General features: G+C 43.8%; 1 protein-coding gene and 1 long non-coding RNA gene across 2 annotated transcripts; one reads left to right on the forward strand and one right to left on the reverse strand.

Moving 5' to 3' along the window:
• Positions 1–7,185: 7,185 nt before the first annotated feature.
• Positions 7,186–11,665, reverse strand: LOC109486909 (fibrinogen-like protein 1). Its single transcript, XM_019790817.1, has 6 exons — positions 11,339–11,665; positions 10,814–10,943; positions 10,231–10,254; positions 9,038–9,145; positions 8,306–8,522; positions 7,186–7,650 (listed from the first exon to the last, which is right to left on the reverse strand). The coding sequence occupies exons 1-6, from the start codon at positions 11,663–11,665 to the stop codon at positions 7,332–7,334; spliced, it is 1,125 nt and encodes a 374-aa protein (XP_019646376.1). The 3' UTR covers positions 7,186–7,331.
• Positions 11,666–14,893: 3,228 nt separating this feature from the next.
• Positions 14,894–16,373, forward strand: LOC109486961. The gene is made up of 3 exons (XR_002141224.1): positions 14,894–14,918; positions 15,567–15,674; positions 16,206–16,373. It is a non-coding gene; the product is annotated as an uncharacterized LOC109486961 (long non-coding RNA).
• Positions 16,374–16,847: the final 474 nt, after the last annotated feature.

A 16,847-nucleotide genomic window follows, 5' to 3' on the forward strand; every position in this document is an offset into this window, starting at 1 on the left:
CCTCTGCACATACATGCGGTCAACACTTGTCGCCATGACAACGCCAATAAACATGGCGTCGGCTCGGATATAGAGTCAACTATAAGGACACATGTATCGTGTCCTGCCTGTTGAGGTCATATATACCGTATCCTACTAGTTATCATGAGCACATATATATAATACCGTATCCTGTTATCATGAGGTCATATATATCGTATCTTACCTCTTATGACGAGGACATATATACCGTATCCTGATATTATAAGGACATACATACCCTATCCTACCAGTTATCATAAAGACATACATACCATATTCGACCTTTCATAAGGGCATATAAACTGTATCCCACCTGTTATCATAAGCACAAATATACCATATCTTACCTATTATCATGAGCACATATATACCGTATCTTACCTATTATCATGAGCACATATATACCGTATCCTGCCTGTTATCATGATGATATATACCGTATCCTGTTATTATAAGGATATGCATACGTTTAAACTAAGACGTTGTTTTCAAGACATTGTTTTCAAGACGGCGTGAGACGGCTTACCTTCTGTACTGGTTACGCAAGACACTGTTTAAACTAAGAAGATGATGCTTTGCAAGACGCTACTGGGACATCTAAGGTGTTACATGTAGATGGCTTACCTTCTGCACTGGCGACGTAAGACACTGTTTTGCAAGACGTTGTTTAAACCAAGACAACGCTTCGCAACACGTTGTTTTCAAGACGATGCTAAGACATCGCGTTAGACGGCTTACCTTCAGCACTGGTTACGTAAGACGTTGCTGTTGTTTTCAAGATGATACAGGAACATCTTAGCTTACCTTCTGCACTGGCTATGCTGTTTCGCAACACGTTGTTTTCAAGACGATAGTGTGACATCGCGTCAGATGGCTTACCTTCTGCACTGGATGTTTTTCAGGACGTCGCTTAACGAGACGCTGAAATGTAAGACACTGCTTTGTACGACTGTTTTTCAGACGTATGTTTCTAAGACTCCGTTTCGCTGCCTACCTTCTGTGTTGTCCCGTTGACGTCCAGGTAATACTGCGTTAGAGATGCTTACCTTTGGACTGGCTACGTAAGACGCTGTTTTTCAAGACGAAGACGTTGTTTTTAAGACTCCGTTTTGCTGCCTACCTTCTGTGTTGTCCCGTTGACGTCCAGGTAAATTGTTCTGGGTCTGTAGGAGGCCCCCGCGCCCATCGGGAACCCAGCCGTGCAGTCTCTCCCCTGTAAAACCTTCCAGCCTCTAGAACAATCCCTGCCCTGTACAACCTTCCAGTTCTGCTCCGGCAATAAAACAACAGGTCCTTTACGTCCAGGGGAAACTTTCCTTCCGTACTGAGGCCTGTTTACCGGCAAAAACACGCAGTTCTGCTGCAGTAGTACCAATATGGAGGCTGTGTTGGGAGTAAGCGATCGGAACGGGGGTAGACAGTACACGGGTAACGCTTTGCCGGTTACAGAGTACGCAGTAAGGTTGTTACCGGGTCCGTGGTTGCTGCTAGCGCCCTGTTGTGGTACTGAGAAGATGGAGTCAGTCCTGTTGAAGACAGCGCGGCGCGACAGGCGGGCGCGTGTTGGCGGTGTCCGCGGTCCGATCTTACCGCACCTCGTCTGGCACATTAAACCAGCTTTCCGCGTCCTCCTAACCCGGCAGTTACTGGATAACGCTCGTCCTCTTCTTCCACATGGCACGATTTTTGTTATTTTTTGGTGGTGTTTTTTTTTAGGTTAACTGGGAATTTTTGAACGCAATGCGTTTGTGGGTTATCTTGTAATGTCGGCAGAAAAAGAGGGCCGATTTCTCGTTTGATAATGACGTCACGGCAACAGGAGACGTGGCGGACGTGGTTGCCATGACGACCGGGCGCCAATTAGCTGATGTTGTGAGGATCACATGTGAGGGCGGGATGCTCGCAGTGAGCTTCTGGTTGTCTTGGATACGCGGGGCGGGGCTAAACGGACCGGCAAACCGGCGGGGTGGGGGCAAAATTAGTTTGGAAATATAATTAAAAATACGGCATTGGTAAAACACACATCAACAAACCAGTTTTCCTGGTTTTATTGAGGTTCTTATGTTTACAGAGAGGCAGGAGGAGCGGCGCCCACGGCTGACGTCTGCCGGATGTGCGAATTAAACACTCGGCATGGAGCGAAAACACATTCGGGGTGTAGCAAAATCAAGCAACTCAAAATAGATAAAAAATAAATGACTGAAAATGTAGCAAAATTAAGCAATTCAGAATGTAGCAAAAATAAACGACCTAAAATGTAGGAAAATCAAGCAATTCGGAGTGTAGCAAAAATAAATGACTGAAAATGTAGCAAAATCAAGCAATTCAGAATGTAGCAAAACCAAGCACCTCAGAATGTAGCAAAATCAGGCAACTCTGACGTATAAAAAATTAACGACTCAAAATATAGCAAAATCAAGCGATTCAGGATGTAGCAAAAATAAACAACTCAGAACGTAGCAAAATCAAGCGACTCTGAATGTAACAGAAATAAACGACTGTGAATGTTGCAAAAAGTAATGACTGAAAATGTGGCAAAAACAACGACAGGGGATGTAGCAAAGCAAATCAGGTGTACTCTAAGCAGGATTTCCTTCATCAGCCTCAATATTAGTCTCTCCCGCGGGCAAATGGCGCTTCTCTGGCCGGCTACCTTTTCTTGCCAATTAATACCCTTTTTAGGCCGATTTCTAGGATTTATTCAGCCTGCAAAAGAGTCTGGTGGAGACTACTCCCTCTGCTTGCAGAATAAACGGCTCGGCACACAGTCCCGTGTAACATAATAAAGGTCTGATCAGAATGTTGACCAAGTTAATTAGAAATTCTACCCGCGGCTCAGAGGCATCACTAGGGATGTAGCGAAAACAGATTCGGGATGTAGCAAAGACGACCAACTCATGATGTAGCAAAATCAAGCAACTCAAGAGTGTAGCAAAAAAATAAACGATTCAAAATGTAGCCAAAATTGAAATAAAGCAACTCAGAATGTAGCAAAAATAAACGACTCAAAATGTAGTCAAATCAAGCAACTCAGAATGTAGCAAAAATAAACGACTCAAAATGTAGCAAAATCAAGCAAGTCAGAATGTAACAAAATCGAGACACTCGGAATGTAACAGAAATACTAGTAAACGACTGAGAATGTTGCAAAAACTAATGACTGAAATTGATGAAGTTAATTAGAAATTCTACCCTGGGCTGAGCGGTATCACAGCCGCAGGCGGGTTATATATATATATACTTCAGACCGTTTCTGGCGGGAAAACATGAAACCGGAGACGGGGCGGCCATGTTAGTTAGGGAGCCGTCAGCTTCAAGCAGATGCGGGGTGGACGATCGTCAGGTTTTCTGACGACGGCCGGGATTCGCGCAGCTTAGAAATATGCGCGTTACCATGGAAACGGTCCCAATCAATAATACATTACACATAGCAATCGTATATTGTATAAAATTACTAGTAGCCCCTTCAAATCACATACAAGACAATAAGCTTTAATCTCCAAGCAGATCCTAGGGTGGCAAAAGACAGAGTCAAATTGGCCAGGCGGCGTATGGGCCCTCATTGGATACTGCCTGGCCAATTTGATACTGTCTTTTGCCACCCTAGGATCTGCTTGGAGATTAAGTAAGTTCGGTCTAAATGGGCGCCAAAACGAAGCGCATTCAAGTTTTACACACGTCACAGGATCGATCACGTATTAGTTATTAGGTAACTGTATTGATGATCGCATACGTCACAGTATCGATCACTACGTCACCACATTGATGATCTACGTCACGACATTGATCACCTACGTCACAGCATTGATCACGTCCATTATTAACGCACACATGACGCACAAACAATCAGCCGGTTCTCTCAAAACCCCATCAAGACTCAGAGCTTCGGTAGCCATAGGCTAATCTCCAAGCAGATCCCTCCGATGGCAAAATGACAGTATCAAATTGGCCAGGCAGTATCCATTGGCCAGAGAAGGTCCGCGGCCACCGACGGGTGGTGGGGGTAGCGACAAAAAAACGGCCATATAAAAAGCTAACGATCATTCCTCCACAACCTCTGCTTGGAGAGTAGCCACATAGGCTACAGTGAACTACATGTAGTCTCAGCCAGACTCTTTTGTACTCTCCAAGCAGAGGTTTGGGGTTATTTTTGGCGTGTTTTTAGGCTTTTTTATTGGCTTTCTCTTTTGCAGTTTTTTTTCTTTCTCACAACCTAAATTTGGTGAAAGAAAAAATCCAGGACTTAAGTGAAAATAAGTATTGACCATCCTGCATTTGTTTCTATGTGCGGGACACAACACCAGCAACAGATGTCTATGTCCCACGTGTACTGCACTGTTGCAGTTTCAATCAATCAAATCAAATACTCATACTGATCTCGAGCGATTCGTTTTACACCATGCATGTGCTTGGAGGCTAAGAGGGGTTTTCCAAGTGTTATTGGTTATTTAGTGTTTTTTCTTTATTATCATTATTTACTGTATAATTTTATTGTTTGTGTGTAACTTGTATTTTGTTTACTTGTGTGTATGTAATACAGGGCCCCATTGAAAAGCAGTGCCATCACTGAGTGGGTCACCCTGTTTAAATATGACGGAAAATAAATAAAATAATTGTGTAATCGTCTTCGAATATGTCCTAATAGTGTGTTTGCCTATGATGTGCACAATGAAGAGTGTCACAAATCATTGTTTTTAATGCTCTATATACTGTAATAAGGACGAAATTCGGGTATTCGCCCGCGAGAACCTTACTGAATAAAAATTTGATTGATTTGATTGAAATAAAGTGTAGACCGTCCCCTCAGAACACTCTCTCTGTCCAACACACCTGTCCTAGACACCTGTCCCACACACCTGTCCCGACCCGAACACCTGCCGAGTCGGCCATTTGGTGTCCGGGACACCTGCCGGCCACAGTTGTGATGTAGCAATCTGCTATTAAAACTGCTACTTTTGTGGCCAGTAACGAAACATAAGTGGCAACAGGACAGCAGCTGCAGAAGTCAGGCCCTTTTTTTTAATTCCCTGAATACATAAATGTGGGGTCGTGTGGCTCAGCGGTAGCGTGTTTGGTTCAGGACCAAGAGGTCCCGGGTTCGAATCCTACCGTCACCGATCTTGTGCCCTTGGAAAAGGCACTTAACATTACTGTCTTCACTCCACCCAGGCTCAAAATGTGTCCCTGACTTTGGTTGGGGAAGTAAAAGGCAGTGGAAGGAGAGGGATGGGCTCCACCTTCCTATACCGTGTACAGTGTATAACAACCCACTGCCCCTATGGCCTGAAAAAGGCTACAGGATAACCTTTACCTAAAGGGCACTGTCCTTGGTGCTGAATTTGGTACCTGACTTTGGTTGGGGAGGTAAAAGGCAGTGGAAGGAGAGGGATGGGCTCCACCTTCCAATACCGTGTCTAAAACACAGTGGATTAACAACCCACTGCCCCTACAGTCTGAAAATTAAAGGCTACAGGACTATACATAGTATTACATAAAGCCGGCGGACTGGTTCACATTGCAGTGAAGTGTCCTGTGCTTGGGATCTTATGGTTCTGGGATCAAATTCCTGGTAGGCCTCAGCGTTGTGTTCTTGGGAAAGACACACTGTGTCACCAAGTACAGTAGGGGCATTGCCAATAGATAGCTTTAAACAATGCCTAGAGTTAGATGTTCAAGGGTTATATAGGTGTAACAAGTCGATCGGTGTAATATAGCCAGCTGCCGCCGCGCCGCATGCCTGCGAAGCTGGTGTGTTACGCTGAAGGGCGGTTATACTGGCTATATATATATATACAGATACAGAAGCTGGTGTGTTACGCCTAAAGGCGGTTATACCGGCTATACAGATACAGACACTTAAATTTATTTCCTCCATCGAATCAGGTGAAAAAAAGAGCACAGTCAAACCTGCCAAAAGAGCACAGTCAAACCTGCCAAGGTGACCACCTCTTCAAGCTGGCCACCTGTCCATGGTGACCGCTTCTTCTCGGTCCAAGAAATTTCCCCATTGTTCAACTTTGTAATTTGTAATGCACTGTATCTATATTGTTGTGTTTGGGAGGGCAACTTGTAAAGGTGTCAATACACCTGTTTTGTCCTCCCTTCCACTTGTATGTTTGTACTTGTAAACATAAATAAACACAATAAATAAACAAACAAAAAAACAAGCATTAAGCAACCTGTCCAAGGCGACCACCTGGCCAACACGACCGCCCTGAGTTGGGTCCACTCAAGGCCTGATACCTGGTACCAAAGCCCGATACAATACAATAGTTTTCAGTGCTTCAAATGTGCTCCTCCTAGCACCTGACTGAGGTACTGCATGTATGTCTTTACAATTACAGTATTTTCAGTTTTGATTAAATCTTTGTATATCCTTTCACCACACAGATGTGGTCTACACACTGTGTAGGCTACTGCTGTGCCACTAAGTATGAAACAACATGCAAAGGTAGTATCATGAAAGTTCATCTGTGTTGGTAGTTTTTTTTTTTTTAACCGGATTTAACGTCATTTTTCCCCAACCGGGGGTTAGACGTGCTTGCACCAGGGACAAGTCTTTTTTTGAAGCAAGATTTTTACGGCTGGATGAACGGAGAAGCAAAATAAAAGCATTGTGAGACTTCGGATGTAGCAGTCTGCTCTGTTGCAGTTTTTCATTGTTGCATTTCTGTTTTGTTACAAAGTTATGATGTTGATGCAACAGAAATGAAATCAGATAAAGCCCACTTACACCAACCCACACTAGCTTATATTTGCTCAGTCGATACCTCATACATTCAAACTTATTTGCTAGAAGACTAAGAAAAAATAAGTAGGTTATGTATGGACCAGGGCTAATATACTTGTACAGTATTATATAATATGGAATTCATGACTACAACACTACAGTTGCATTAGCACGTTACTGCCATTCTACAACAATAGAAAAATACCTCACAAAATGCATTTATGTTAAATCAGAAGCTCCCAGCATCAAATAAGCCACCACTAATTTTCTTATCACTAGATATTCCAGGTATCGTCACTTGTATCCAAAAGTCATGGTGAACAGTTTGCTCCATAACGACTATATCTGAACACTTCTCCCGTGTATATAATATCTGAACAAAGATGTCTGCCTCACTGCTACATTCAAATTTACTAATTCTGGCATAAGTTTGTATCAGACAAAGCCGCTACAATAGAGAGCATTACTTGTCAGCGTTACCAAGGACATTATATCTGTGTATAATGTCCTTGGCGTTACAGACATGTAGGATTGATGGTTTTGTGGATAACTGGGTGTGATCAGATTTAGTAGAGCAAAATCAATTATTGGGCCTGATTTTCATAGACACAGACTTCAGGGAGTAATTAGAGCCTCTCCAAGTGTACCACAGCACACCTTGCCAGACTTCACAGGAGTTCCCACAGTTGCGCAGGTAGCGGCCGTTGAGGAAGGAGAAGCTGCAGCCCCAAAACCACCAGCCGCCCTGTCCCCACCACTGAGAACAGTGGCAGGGACAAGCATCGTTGTCCCTGTCCACAGTGGAGAACCTCTGCCCGTTGTTGTCAGTCATGGAGGCTCCCGCGTCGCCTGAATACCCGGAAACGGTCAGCCGGTACTGGTCTGACTCACCGGACACCCTGGATGGGAACAGCAAATCACTCAATATCAGTTATGAACAACTATCTGCATTCTGTATCTGTATAGCCGGTATAACCGCCCTTCGGTGTAACACACCAGCTTCTGTATCTGTACAGCTGGTATAACCACCTTTTGGCGTAACACACCAGATTCCGTATCTGTATAGACGGTATAACCGCCCTTCGGTGTAACACACCAGCTTCTGTATCTGTATAGCCGGTATAACCGCCCTTCTGGGTAACACACCAGCTTCGCAGGCACGTGGCGCGGCGACAGCTAGCTATATCACACCAAACGACTTGTTACACACAATCTTTGCACATTTAACTGCAGGGGTTGTTTATAGCTTTCTAGTGATGATGCCCCAACTGTGCTTGGTGGCAACGAGTTCCAGTCTACGATAGTTCTGGGGAAATATCTGGAGCTTTGGAAAAGTTCTGGAGTTTTTGAACACCTCAATTCTGTATCTGTATCTGCCAGTATAACCGCCCTTCGGCGAAACACACCAGCTTCGCAGGCACGCGGCGCGGCGGCAGTTATATCACACCGAACTTTGTTCCTTGCCATGCTTGTGATCTGCTCCCTCATGCTAAATTTTTCTAGAAAAAAACCCAATATCTGCTACAAATAGTCACTAGAAGGAGGAGCACCAACCTAAAAGTGTTGTATTCCGCGTAGCGCGTTCGCATATCCCAGTCCATCATGTCGATCCGTAGTCTATAGTCCTTCTGAGTAGTCAGGAGGTGGATGTTGTCATTCCCAAGCCAGTATTCCCCGTTCTTGTTCCCAAACCCGTGCTTGTACTCCTCCCAGGTCCGGTTGAATGGAACTGACCCGTCCAATCGTCGTTGGATCACAGTCCAGCCCCCTTCTGTGGAAAAACCATCATAATTTCTTTGCAAGCAATTAAAAACAATTTACCAGCACATCGGCAGAATGTACTGCGCCCGATTTTTCGCGTTTTACGTTGGATTTTCGGTCAACGTTGCATTAGCATTTTGCTTGTTGCAGACAATATTTTTTTCGACATAAGATTTGGAAACTACAGACGGAGTGTTGATCTTATATGCGCGAATACAACCTTGTATGGGACGTTCTGCCGAAGTGCTAAGCAAAATATATAACGGGTTTTGCAGTGCAGTACGTTCTGCCAACGTGCTTAGTTTACATGGTAACAGCATGAAATGTGTTCAACTTAGCTTTGCCGGAAAGATTGATTGGAATAGACTGACTCAGTGAGCGATTTCTCATGAAAATAGGGATTTGACCAACAACAGAGTTGACTTTTGCATCCCCACATTTCAGTTTTAGTGTTGCTTTTTGCAGTTTATGCACGCCTGTGTATATTACATTTATTGCCTTAAAAGTCAATAAAATAATATCTACCTGCTGTATCCATGTCACAGTAGACCTCTACACCGGACAGGGGTGAGCCGAGTGTGTAGACTCCACTGGTCGTGTGTCCGGCGGCTTTAAATGCAGCACAGTCTGACACTGGGAAACGGTAAGTAGCAGGGGACAGAGTCATGATGCAGTGTACAAAATACTTTTTTGAACCAGGTTGCCCAGTGGGCAACCTACGGCAAAAATTAGGTTGCCCATCAAAACTTTAGGTTGCCCCTGATCTATAAGTTACTACTTTCCTCAAATTAAGTAATGTTACATACATAAACCTTTGACAATATTTCTAACAGCCTTTAGTTAACTGATACTAGTAAGAGCCAATAATTCCTAACAATTAGTAAAAAATTAAAAGGCATATCTGCCGGATACAGTGGTGCAAGCCAAGTAGGCATGATTTTGGAGGGGGGGGGCATTCTTAAAATTCAGGTAGCACACAGGGCTGCATAGGTTCAAAAATAGGTTGCCACATTCACATGCATGTACTATGAGTATATGGTGACTGGAGTAGAGCAGATCATGAAATTGCAACATTATGTAACCCAACACCAGTCACCATTGTGACAGACGTCAACAAATCATGTCATTGGTCAGAGTTTGAAACAAGAGGAGGAGGAAGAAACTGAGTAAAAACAAGATGTTTTCCTTCGGTAAACATAAAAAACTCAAGTAAGAAAAGAAGAAAAAAAGGTCGCAACTTCAGCACTAGAAGCCATTGTACTGCATCAAAATGTTTGTATGATGTAAGGTGATGTGACCGGTAATGCTTGTACGTGTATATGACTATCATCTGTCTATGAAATTCTAGGATGTGTAAGCACCAAGATGGAAATGTTATGGCTGTGTCTCTGTAAGACCTGCACGTGTAGCACCAGAACCATGAGAAACTCGGACCCTCGGGTGTGGGCTCATGTGGTGTAGCGGCAGAGTGCGCGACTCAGAACCTACAGGTCCCGGGTTCGAGTCCTGACATGCCACCGATCTTGTGCCCTTAGGAAAGGCACTTTACACGACTTTCCTTACTTTGCTCAGGTGTAAAGGAGTATTGTCCTGTCATGTATTTGTCCCGTGTTGGTGACGGCATTAATATAAGTTGATACAACTTGAGTGTGCCGTCACCACGTCTGGTGATTACATGTTGGATTAAAAAATAAAAAAAATCGGACCCTAAAACTCACCTGCAGGAGGAGCAGTCGGGGCTGCTGGGGTTGTGACCTGCGGAGGACCAGTCGGGGCTGCTGGGGTTGTGACCTGCGGAGGACCATCACTCGCGGGGGGTCCTGACAGACATCCCAACTCTGTTGGTTTGATAAACATGTATTCAGTTATTTTTCAAGGTTTTGACCTTTTATTACAGATAAGGCCGCACCAATTTGATTCTTGGTTAACGGATTCTTCTAGAAAAATAATGGAGGGGGCGGGAAAAAAAAATAAAAATAGGCCTATATAGGCATCCTATTATGGCCCAAAATGGTATGATAGGAGCCATGAAGTCAACACACCAGGCTGGTTCAAAATTTAAACAATGAATTTTTAACTTAAAACAATACCACTGCATTGAAAGATGGAATAACTGTAACAACTAGGAAGAAAAGGACTGTTTTCAATTGTTCCGGGCATTTTGCAGTTGATTCTGAATTTTTTTTTGCAAATCAGAAAAAAATGAAGCGGGCAAATCCGTTAACCAAGAAATTAAATTGGTGTGGCCTAAGAGCATTCCCAATCAAACACCTGACAGACCGGCAAGCCAACTTTATTTACCTGAACGTTTTCCAAGGATGACTACAGTCTTGGACTCTGAGTTCCTCTTGGATCTGCGGTGCACTTCCGCACTTTTCCAAAAGGTGGCGCTGTCATCACGTCGCCAATCGTCAGTTGAGCCAGCTGGGCCCTATAAGGCAATGATCTTCCCGTTACAGTTAACAAGCACAGTCCCAAGCTTTGCCATAGGCTCTATACTGTAGTATGACAAAACACAAAAACATATTAAAACTACTTTACTCAAAACGAATACTTACTTAACTTAAGTATGATAGGACAATCACATAAAGCTACTTTACTCACGATGAACATTTACTTGTTTGTAATTCAGAGCACAACAAGGCTCCTTATTACAACCCTTGAGCTTCACATGCAGGAACGGTGCTCATAAACTGTAGTATGGCTTAGAAAAAAGGTTTCGATGCTCTAATTTCTTGAGAGAGAAAACAACAGCAATCTACGAATCAATGATGATAGTTACTGTTGGAAAAAAGGGACAAAGAAAATGGACACAATCATCCTTACCTTGTCCTCAGCCTCCTTCTCTTGCTTCAACTGCATCTGGAGCACCTGATCCTTCAGGTGGTGTAGTTCTTCCTCTAACGCCATTTGCTGTTCGCGCTGATCTGTCTGGAACGCGGTGTGCTGATCCTGTATATTCCATATCTCTCTCATGATCGCACTTTGCTGTTCCCGCATAGTGGCGATGTCATTGAACAGGGCGACGAAACCCACCACAGCCGCGAGTCCTGACAGTGCCAGGACGATTCCTAAGGTTCGTTGGTTTCCATGACGACCTACAGAACCTTCCGGAGCTGCCTCGCCGTTTGGGAACAGCTTCTTGGACGACATCTTCGAGAAACCTGGCGGAACATGACGCAAATGAAAACATGATTTCAACTAGAAAATAATGGAATCCGGAAATGCAAAAAGGGCCAAGCGTGCTGCAATAATTCTGATCCAGTCTTGCAAAGAGTACTAGTCTGTGTCTGTATCTGTATAGCCGGTATAACCACCCTTCGGCATAACACACCAGCTTCGTAGGCACGCGGCACGGCGGCAGCTGGCTACATTACACCGATCGACTTGTTACACCTACAATGTAACCCTTGAACTTCTAACTCTACACATTGTTTAAAGCTATCCAATGACAATGCCCCTACTGTACTTGGTGACAGCGAGTTCCACTCTGCGATAGTTCTAGGAAAGAATGAATGTTTGTGTGTATAAAGCCGCAAAGCTGCATTTGTACATTTTTCTTTGGTATAAGGCAGAAGTGCTTTCAATGAGAAAGCCTACTGTATAGTTATCGCGAGGAAGAAGAATCAATACATTAAGTACAGTGAAGACAACGGCAAGAAGAATAAAAACAAGTCAAAGTCTCCGCTGCAGAAAGTAAATAAACTTGAAACTTGCAGTAGTGCCCAGACGGGGTGTCAGCTCAAACACTGCTGGTTTTCACAATGTCACGCACGACCGTGGGACAGGTGAATAAATGGTTTACATCTAAATTAAGGACCTGTAAGTAGCTTAACATGTTGTCTATGAGACAAATGCCCCCAGAAACATATTAAAAACAATTCTGTAACACAATCACTCTGCTGAATAAGCCCTTAAAGTGGCATATGTGTTCCTCGTTCCTTTTTAGACAAAGCCCGCAGTTTTAGCGGGATAATAAAGTTTCCACACAGCCGGAGAACAAGTGTAAACCAGCCTAAAGTTTAGCGACATTGCCAGGTTACCGCACTAATGGGATTCTCAGTAACATGCATTTCAATAGAGTCCATCAGTCCTCATTTATTTGTTATGGTAACTAAAAAAGTGACGCTTTATAAACTGTAATTTGCCTCCTGTTGCCACAAATGACTACAAATGCTGTTGATAGGTGACTAAAGAGTTTGCTTGGAAAAAATGTATTATTAATGTAGGCTTTGGTTTACCTGTTGTGTAAACCAATTAAAAAGGATTTCTTTCAACAAAAGGTTTTCCACTTTAAGGGCTTATTGCGCAGTGATTGTGTTATAGAATTGTTATTGGTATGTTTCCAGGGGTCTTTTCGTCATTGACAACACACTAAGTTACTTACTGGTCCTTACTTGAGATCTAAACCATACAGGGCTCAAAATACTGGGTGCATGTACACCTTAGTGCACCCAAAATTGGAGCTGTGCCCCTAATTCTTTTCTATGGGTGCACTGGTGCACCCAAATATTTTTGTAGGAATTTTTAAAAAATTTTTTGTGTACCTGATTTTTTTAGGTTGGGTGCACCAGTGCACCAATTTCCAAAAATGAATTTCGAGCCCGCTGCCATATATTCACCAGTCCCACGGTCGTGCATGGCATTGTGAAAACCAGCAGTGTTTGAGCTGACACCTCGTCTGGGCACTACTGCAAGTTTGAATTCTATTTACTTTCTGCAGCAGAGAATTTGACTTGTTTTTATTCTTCTTGCCGTTGTCTTCACTGTACTTATCGTATTGATTATACTTCCTCTCAATAATTATACGATAGTGCTGTGTACCTATAAACCCACATTTAGGTTCAGGTCCGTATTCAAGTCCAGAGGTTTAGGTTCAGTTCCGGACTTGTAAGTTACCATTTGCTTCATTTCCCGCCAGGTTTTCTCGAAGATGTCGTCCAAGAAGCTGTTCCCAAACGGCGAGGCAGCTCCGGAAGGTTCTGTAGGTCGCCATGGAAACTGGCAAACCTTCGGAATCGTCCTGGCGCTGTCAGGACTTGCGGCTGTGGTGAGTTTCATCACCCTTCTGTTTATGGTGCGAGAGATGGCCACACTGCGGGAACAGCAAATGGCACTCCAGAAAGATCTGCGGGATCAGCAAACGGCGCTCATGAGAGAAATACGGGATCAGCACACCGTGTTCCAGACAGATCAGCGGGAACACAAAACGGCGTTCCAGGAAGATCTGCGGGAAGAACTACACTACCTGAAGGATCAGGTGCTCCAGATGCAGTTGAAGCAAGAGAAGGAGGCTGAGGACAATGTAAGGATGATTTTGTCCATTTTTTGTCCCTTTTTTCCAACGGTAACTATCATCATTGATTTGTAGATTGCTGTTGTTGTTTTCTCTCTCAAGAAATTAGAGCATCGAAACCTTTTTCTAAGCTATACTACAGTTTATAAAAAAACATTGGAGCAAATATGTGAAGCTCAGGGTTGTAAAAAGGAGCCTTGTTGTGCTCTGAATTAGAAACAAGTAAATGTTCATCGTGAGTAAAGTAACTTTATGTGATTGTATCATTATAAGTAAGTATTCATTTTGAGTAAAGTACTTTTATGTTTTTGTGTTTTGTCATACTACAGTATAGAGCCTATGGCAAAGCTTGGGACTGCTTGTTAACTGTAACGGGAAGATCATTGCCTTATAGGGGCCAGGTGGCTCAACTGACAATTGGCGACGGGATCACAGCGCCACCTTTTGGAAAAGTGCGGAAGTGCACCGCAGATCCAAGAGGAACTCAGAGTCCAAGACTGTAGTCATCCTTGGAAAACGTTCAGGTAAATAAAGTTGGCTTGCCGGTCTGTCAGGTGTTTGATTAGGAATGCTCTTAGGCCACACCAATTTAATTTCTTGGTTAACGGATTTGCCCGCTTCATTTTTTTCTGATTTGCAAGAAAAAAAAATTCAGAATCAACTGCAAAATGCCCTGAACAGCTGAAAACAGCCCTTTTCTTCCTAGTTGTCACAGTTATTCCCTCTTTCAATGCAGTGGTATCATTTTAAAGTTAAAAATTCTTTGTTTAAATTTTTAACCAGCCTGGTGTGTTGACTTCATGGCTCCCATCATACCATTTTGGGCCATAATAGGATGCCTAGGCCTGTTTTGTTTTTTTCGCCCGCCCGCTCCATTATTTTTCTAGAACAATAATCCGTTAACCAAGAAATTAAATTGGTGTGGCCTTATCTGTAAGAAAAGTTCAAAACCTTGAAGAATAACTGAATAAATGTTTATCAAACCAACAGAGTTGGGATGTCTGTCAGGACCCCCCGCGAGTGATGGTCCTCCGCAGGTCACAACCCCAGCAGCCCCGACTGCTCCTCCGCAGGTCACAACCCCAGCAGCCCCGACTGCTCCTCCTGCAGGTGAGTTTTAGGGTCCGAGTTTCTCATGGTTCTGGTGCTACATGTGCAGGTCTTACAGCGACACAGCCATATCGTTTCCAGCTTGGTGCTTACACATTCTAGAATTTCATAGACAGATGACAGACATATACAAGCTTTACTGGTAACATTACCTTACATCATACAAACATTTTGATGTAATACAATGGCTTGTAGTTGTGACGCCTGTTTTGTTGTTGTTGCTATTTTCTTACTTGTCACCTATCTGTATCTGTATAGCTGGTATAACCGCCCTTCGGCATAACACACCAGCTTCTGTATCTGTATAGCTGGTATAACCGCTCTTCTGCGTAACACACCAGCTTCTGTATCTGTATAGCCAGTATAACCGCCCTTCGGCATAACACACCAGCTTCTGTATCTGTATAGCCGGTATAACCGCCCTTCAGTGTAACACAGCAGCTTCTGTATCTGTATAGCCGGTATAACCGCCATACGACGTAACACACCAGCTTCGCAGGCACGTGGCGCGGCGGCAGCTGGCTATATTACACCGATCGACTTGTTACACCTAACCCTTGAACAGGGAACCCACTAGGCAACCTGGTTCAAAAAAGTATTTTGTACACTGCATCGTGACTCTGTCCCCTGCTACTTACCGTTTCCCAGATACAGACTGTGCTGCATTTAAAGCCGCCGGACACACGACCAGTGGAGTCTACACACTTGGCTCACCCCTGTCCGGTGTAACGGTCTACTGTGACATGGATACAGCAGGTAGATATTGTTTTAAGGCAAATCATACATGTACATGTATGTACAATGTAATATACACAGGTATACATCAACTGCCAAAAGCAACACTAAAACTGAAATGTGGGGGAAAAAAGTCAACTGTGTTGTTGGTCAAATCCTTAGTTTCATGAGAAATCGCTCACTGAGTCGGTCTATTCCAATCAACCTTTCCGGCAAAGCTAAGTTGAACACATTTTATGTTCTTACCAGGCAAACTGAGCACGTCGGCAGAACGTACTGCACCTGCACAAAACCTGTAATATATTTTGCTTAGCACTTCAGCAGAATGTCTCATATAAGGTTGTATTCGCGCATATAAGATCAACACTCCGTCTGTAGTTTCCAAATCTTATGTTGGAAAAAATATTGTCTGCAACAAGCAAAATGCTAATGCAACGTTGACCAAAAATCCAACGAAAAACGCGAAAAATCGGGCGCAGTACGTTCTGCCGACGTGCTGGTAAACTTTTTTTGATTGCTTTCAAAGAAATTATGATGATTGTTTTTCCACAGAAGGGGGCTGGACTGTGATCCAACGACGATTGGACGGGTCGGTTCCCTTCGACCGGACCTGGGAGGAGTACAAGCACGGGTTTGGGAACAAGAACGGGGAATACTGGCTTGGGAACGAGAACATCCACCTCCTGACCAATCAGAAGGACTATAGACTGCGGATCGAGCTGATGGGCTGGGATATGCAGACACGCTACGCGGAATACGACACTTTTAGGTTGGTGCTCCTCCTTCTAGTGACTATTTGGAGCAGATATCAGGGTTTTCTCTAGAAAAATTTAGCATGAGGGAGCAGATCAAAAGCATGGCAAGGAACGAAGTTCGGTGTGATATAGCTAGCTGCCGCCGCACCATGTGCCTGCGAAGCTGATGTGTTACGCTGAAGGGCGGTTATACCGGCTATACAGATACAGAAGCTGGTGTGTTACGCTGAAGGGCGGTTATACCGGCTATACAGAAGCTGGTGTGTTACGCCGAAGGGCGGTTATACCGGCTATACAGATACAGAAGCTGGTGTGTTACGCTGAAGGGCGGTTATAGCGGCTATACAGATACAGAAGCTGGTGTGTTACGCCGAAGGGCGGTTATACCGGCTATACAGATACAGAAGCTGGTGTGTTACGCCGAAGGGCGGTTAGACCA

The sequence above is a fragment of the Branchiostoma belcheri genome, unplaced genomic scaffold (assembly GCF_001625305.1).
Source record: "Branchiostoma belcheri isolate BF01 breed outbred unplaced genomic scaffold, Haploidv18h27 scaffold84, whole genome shotgun sequence".
Taxonomy (NCBI): domain Eukaryota; kingdom Metazoa; phylum Chordata; class Leptocardii; order Amphioxiformes; family Branchiostomatidae; genus Branchiostoma; species Branchiostoma belcheri.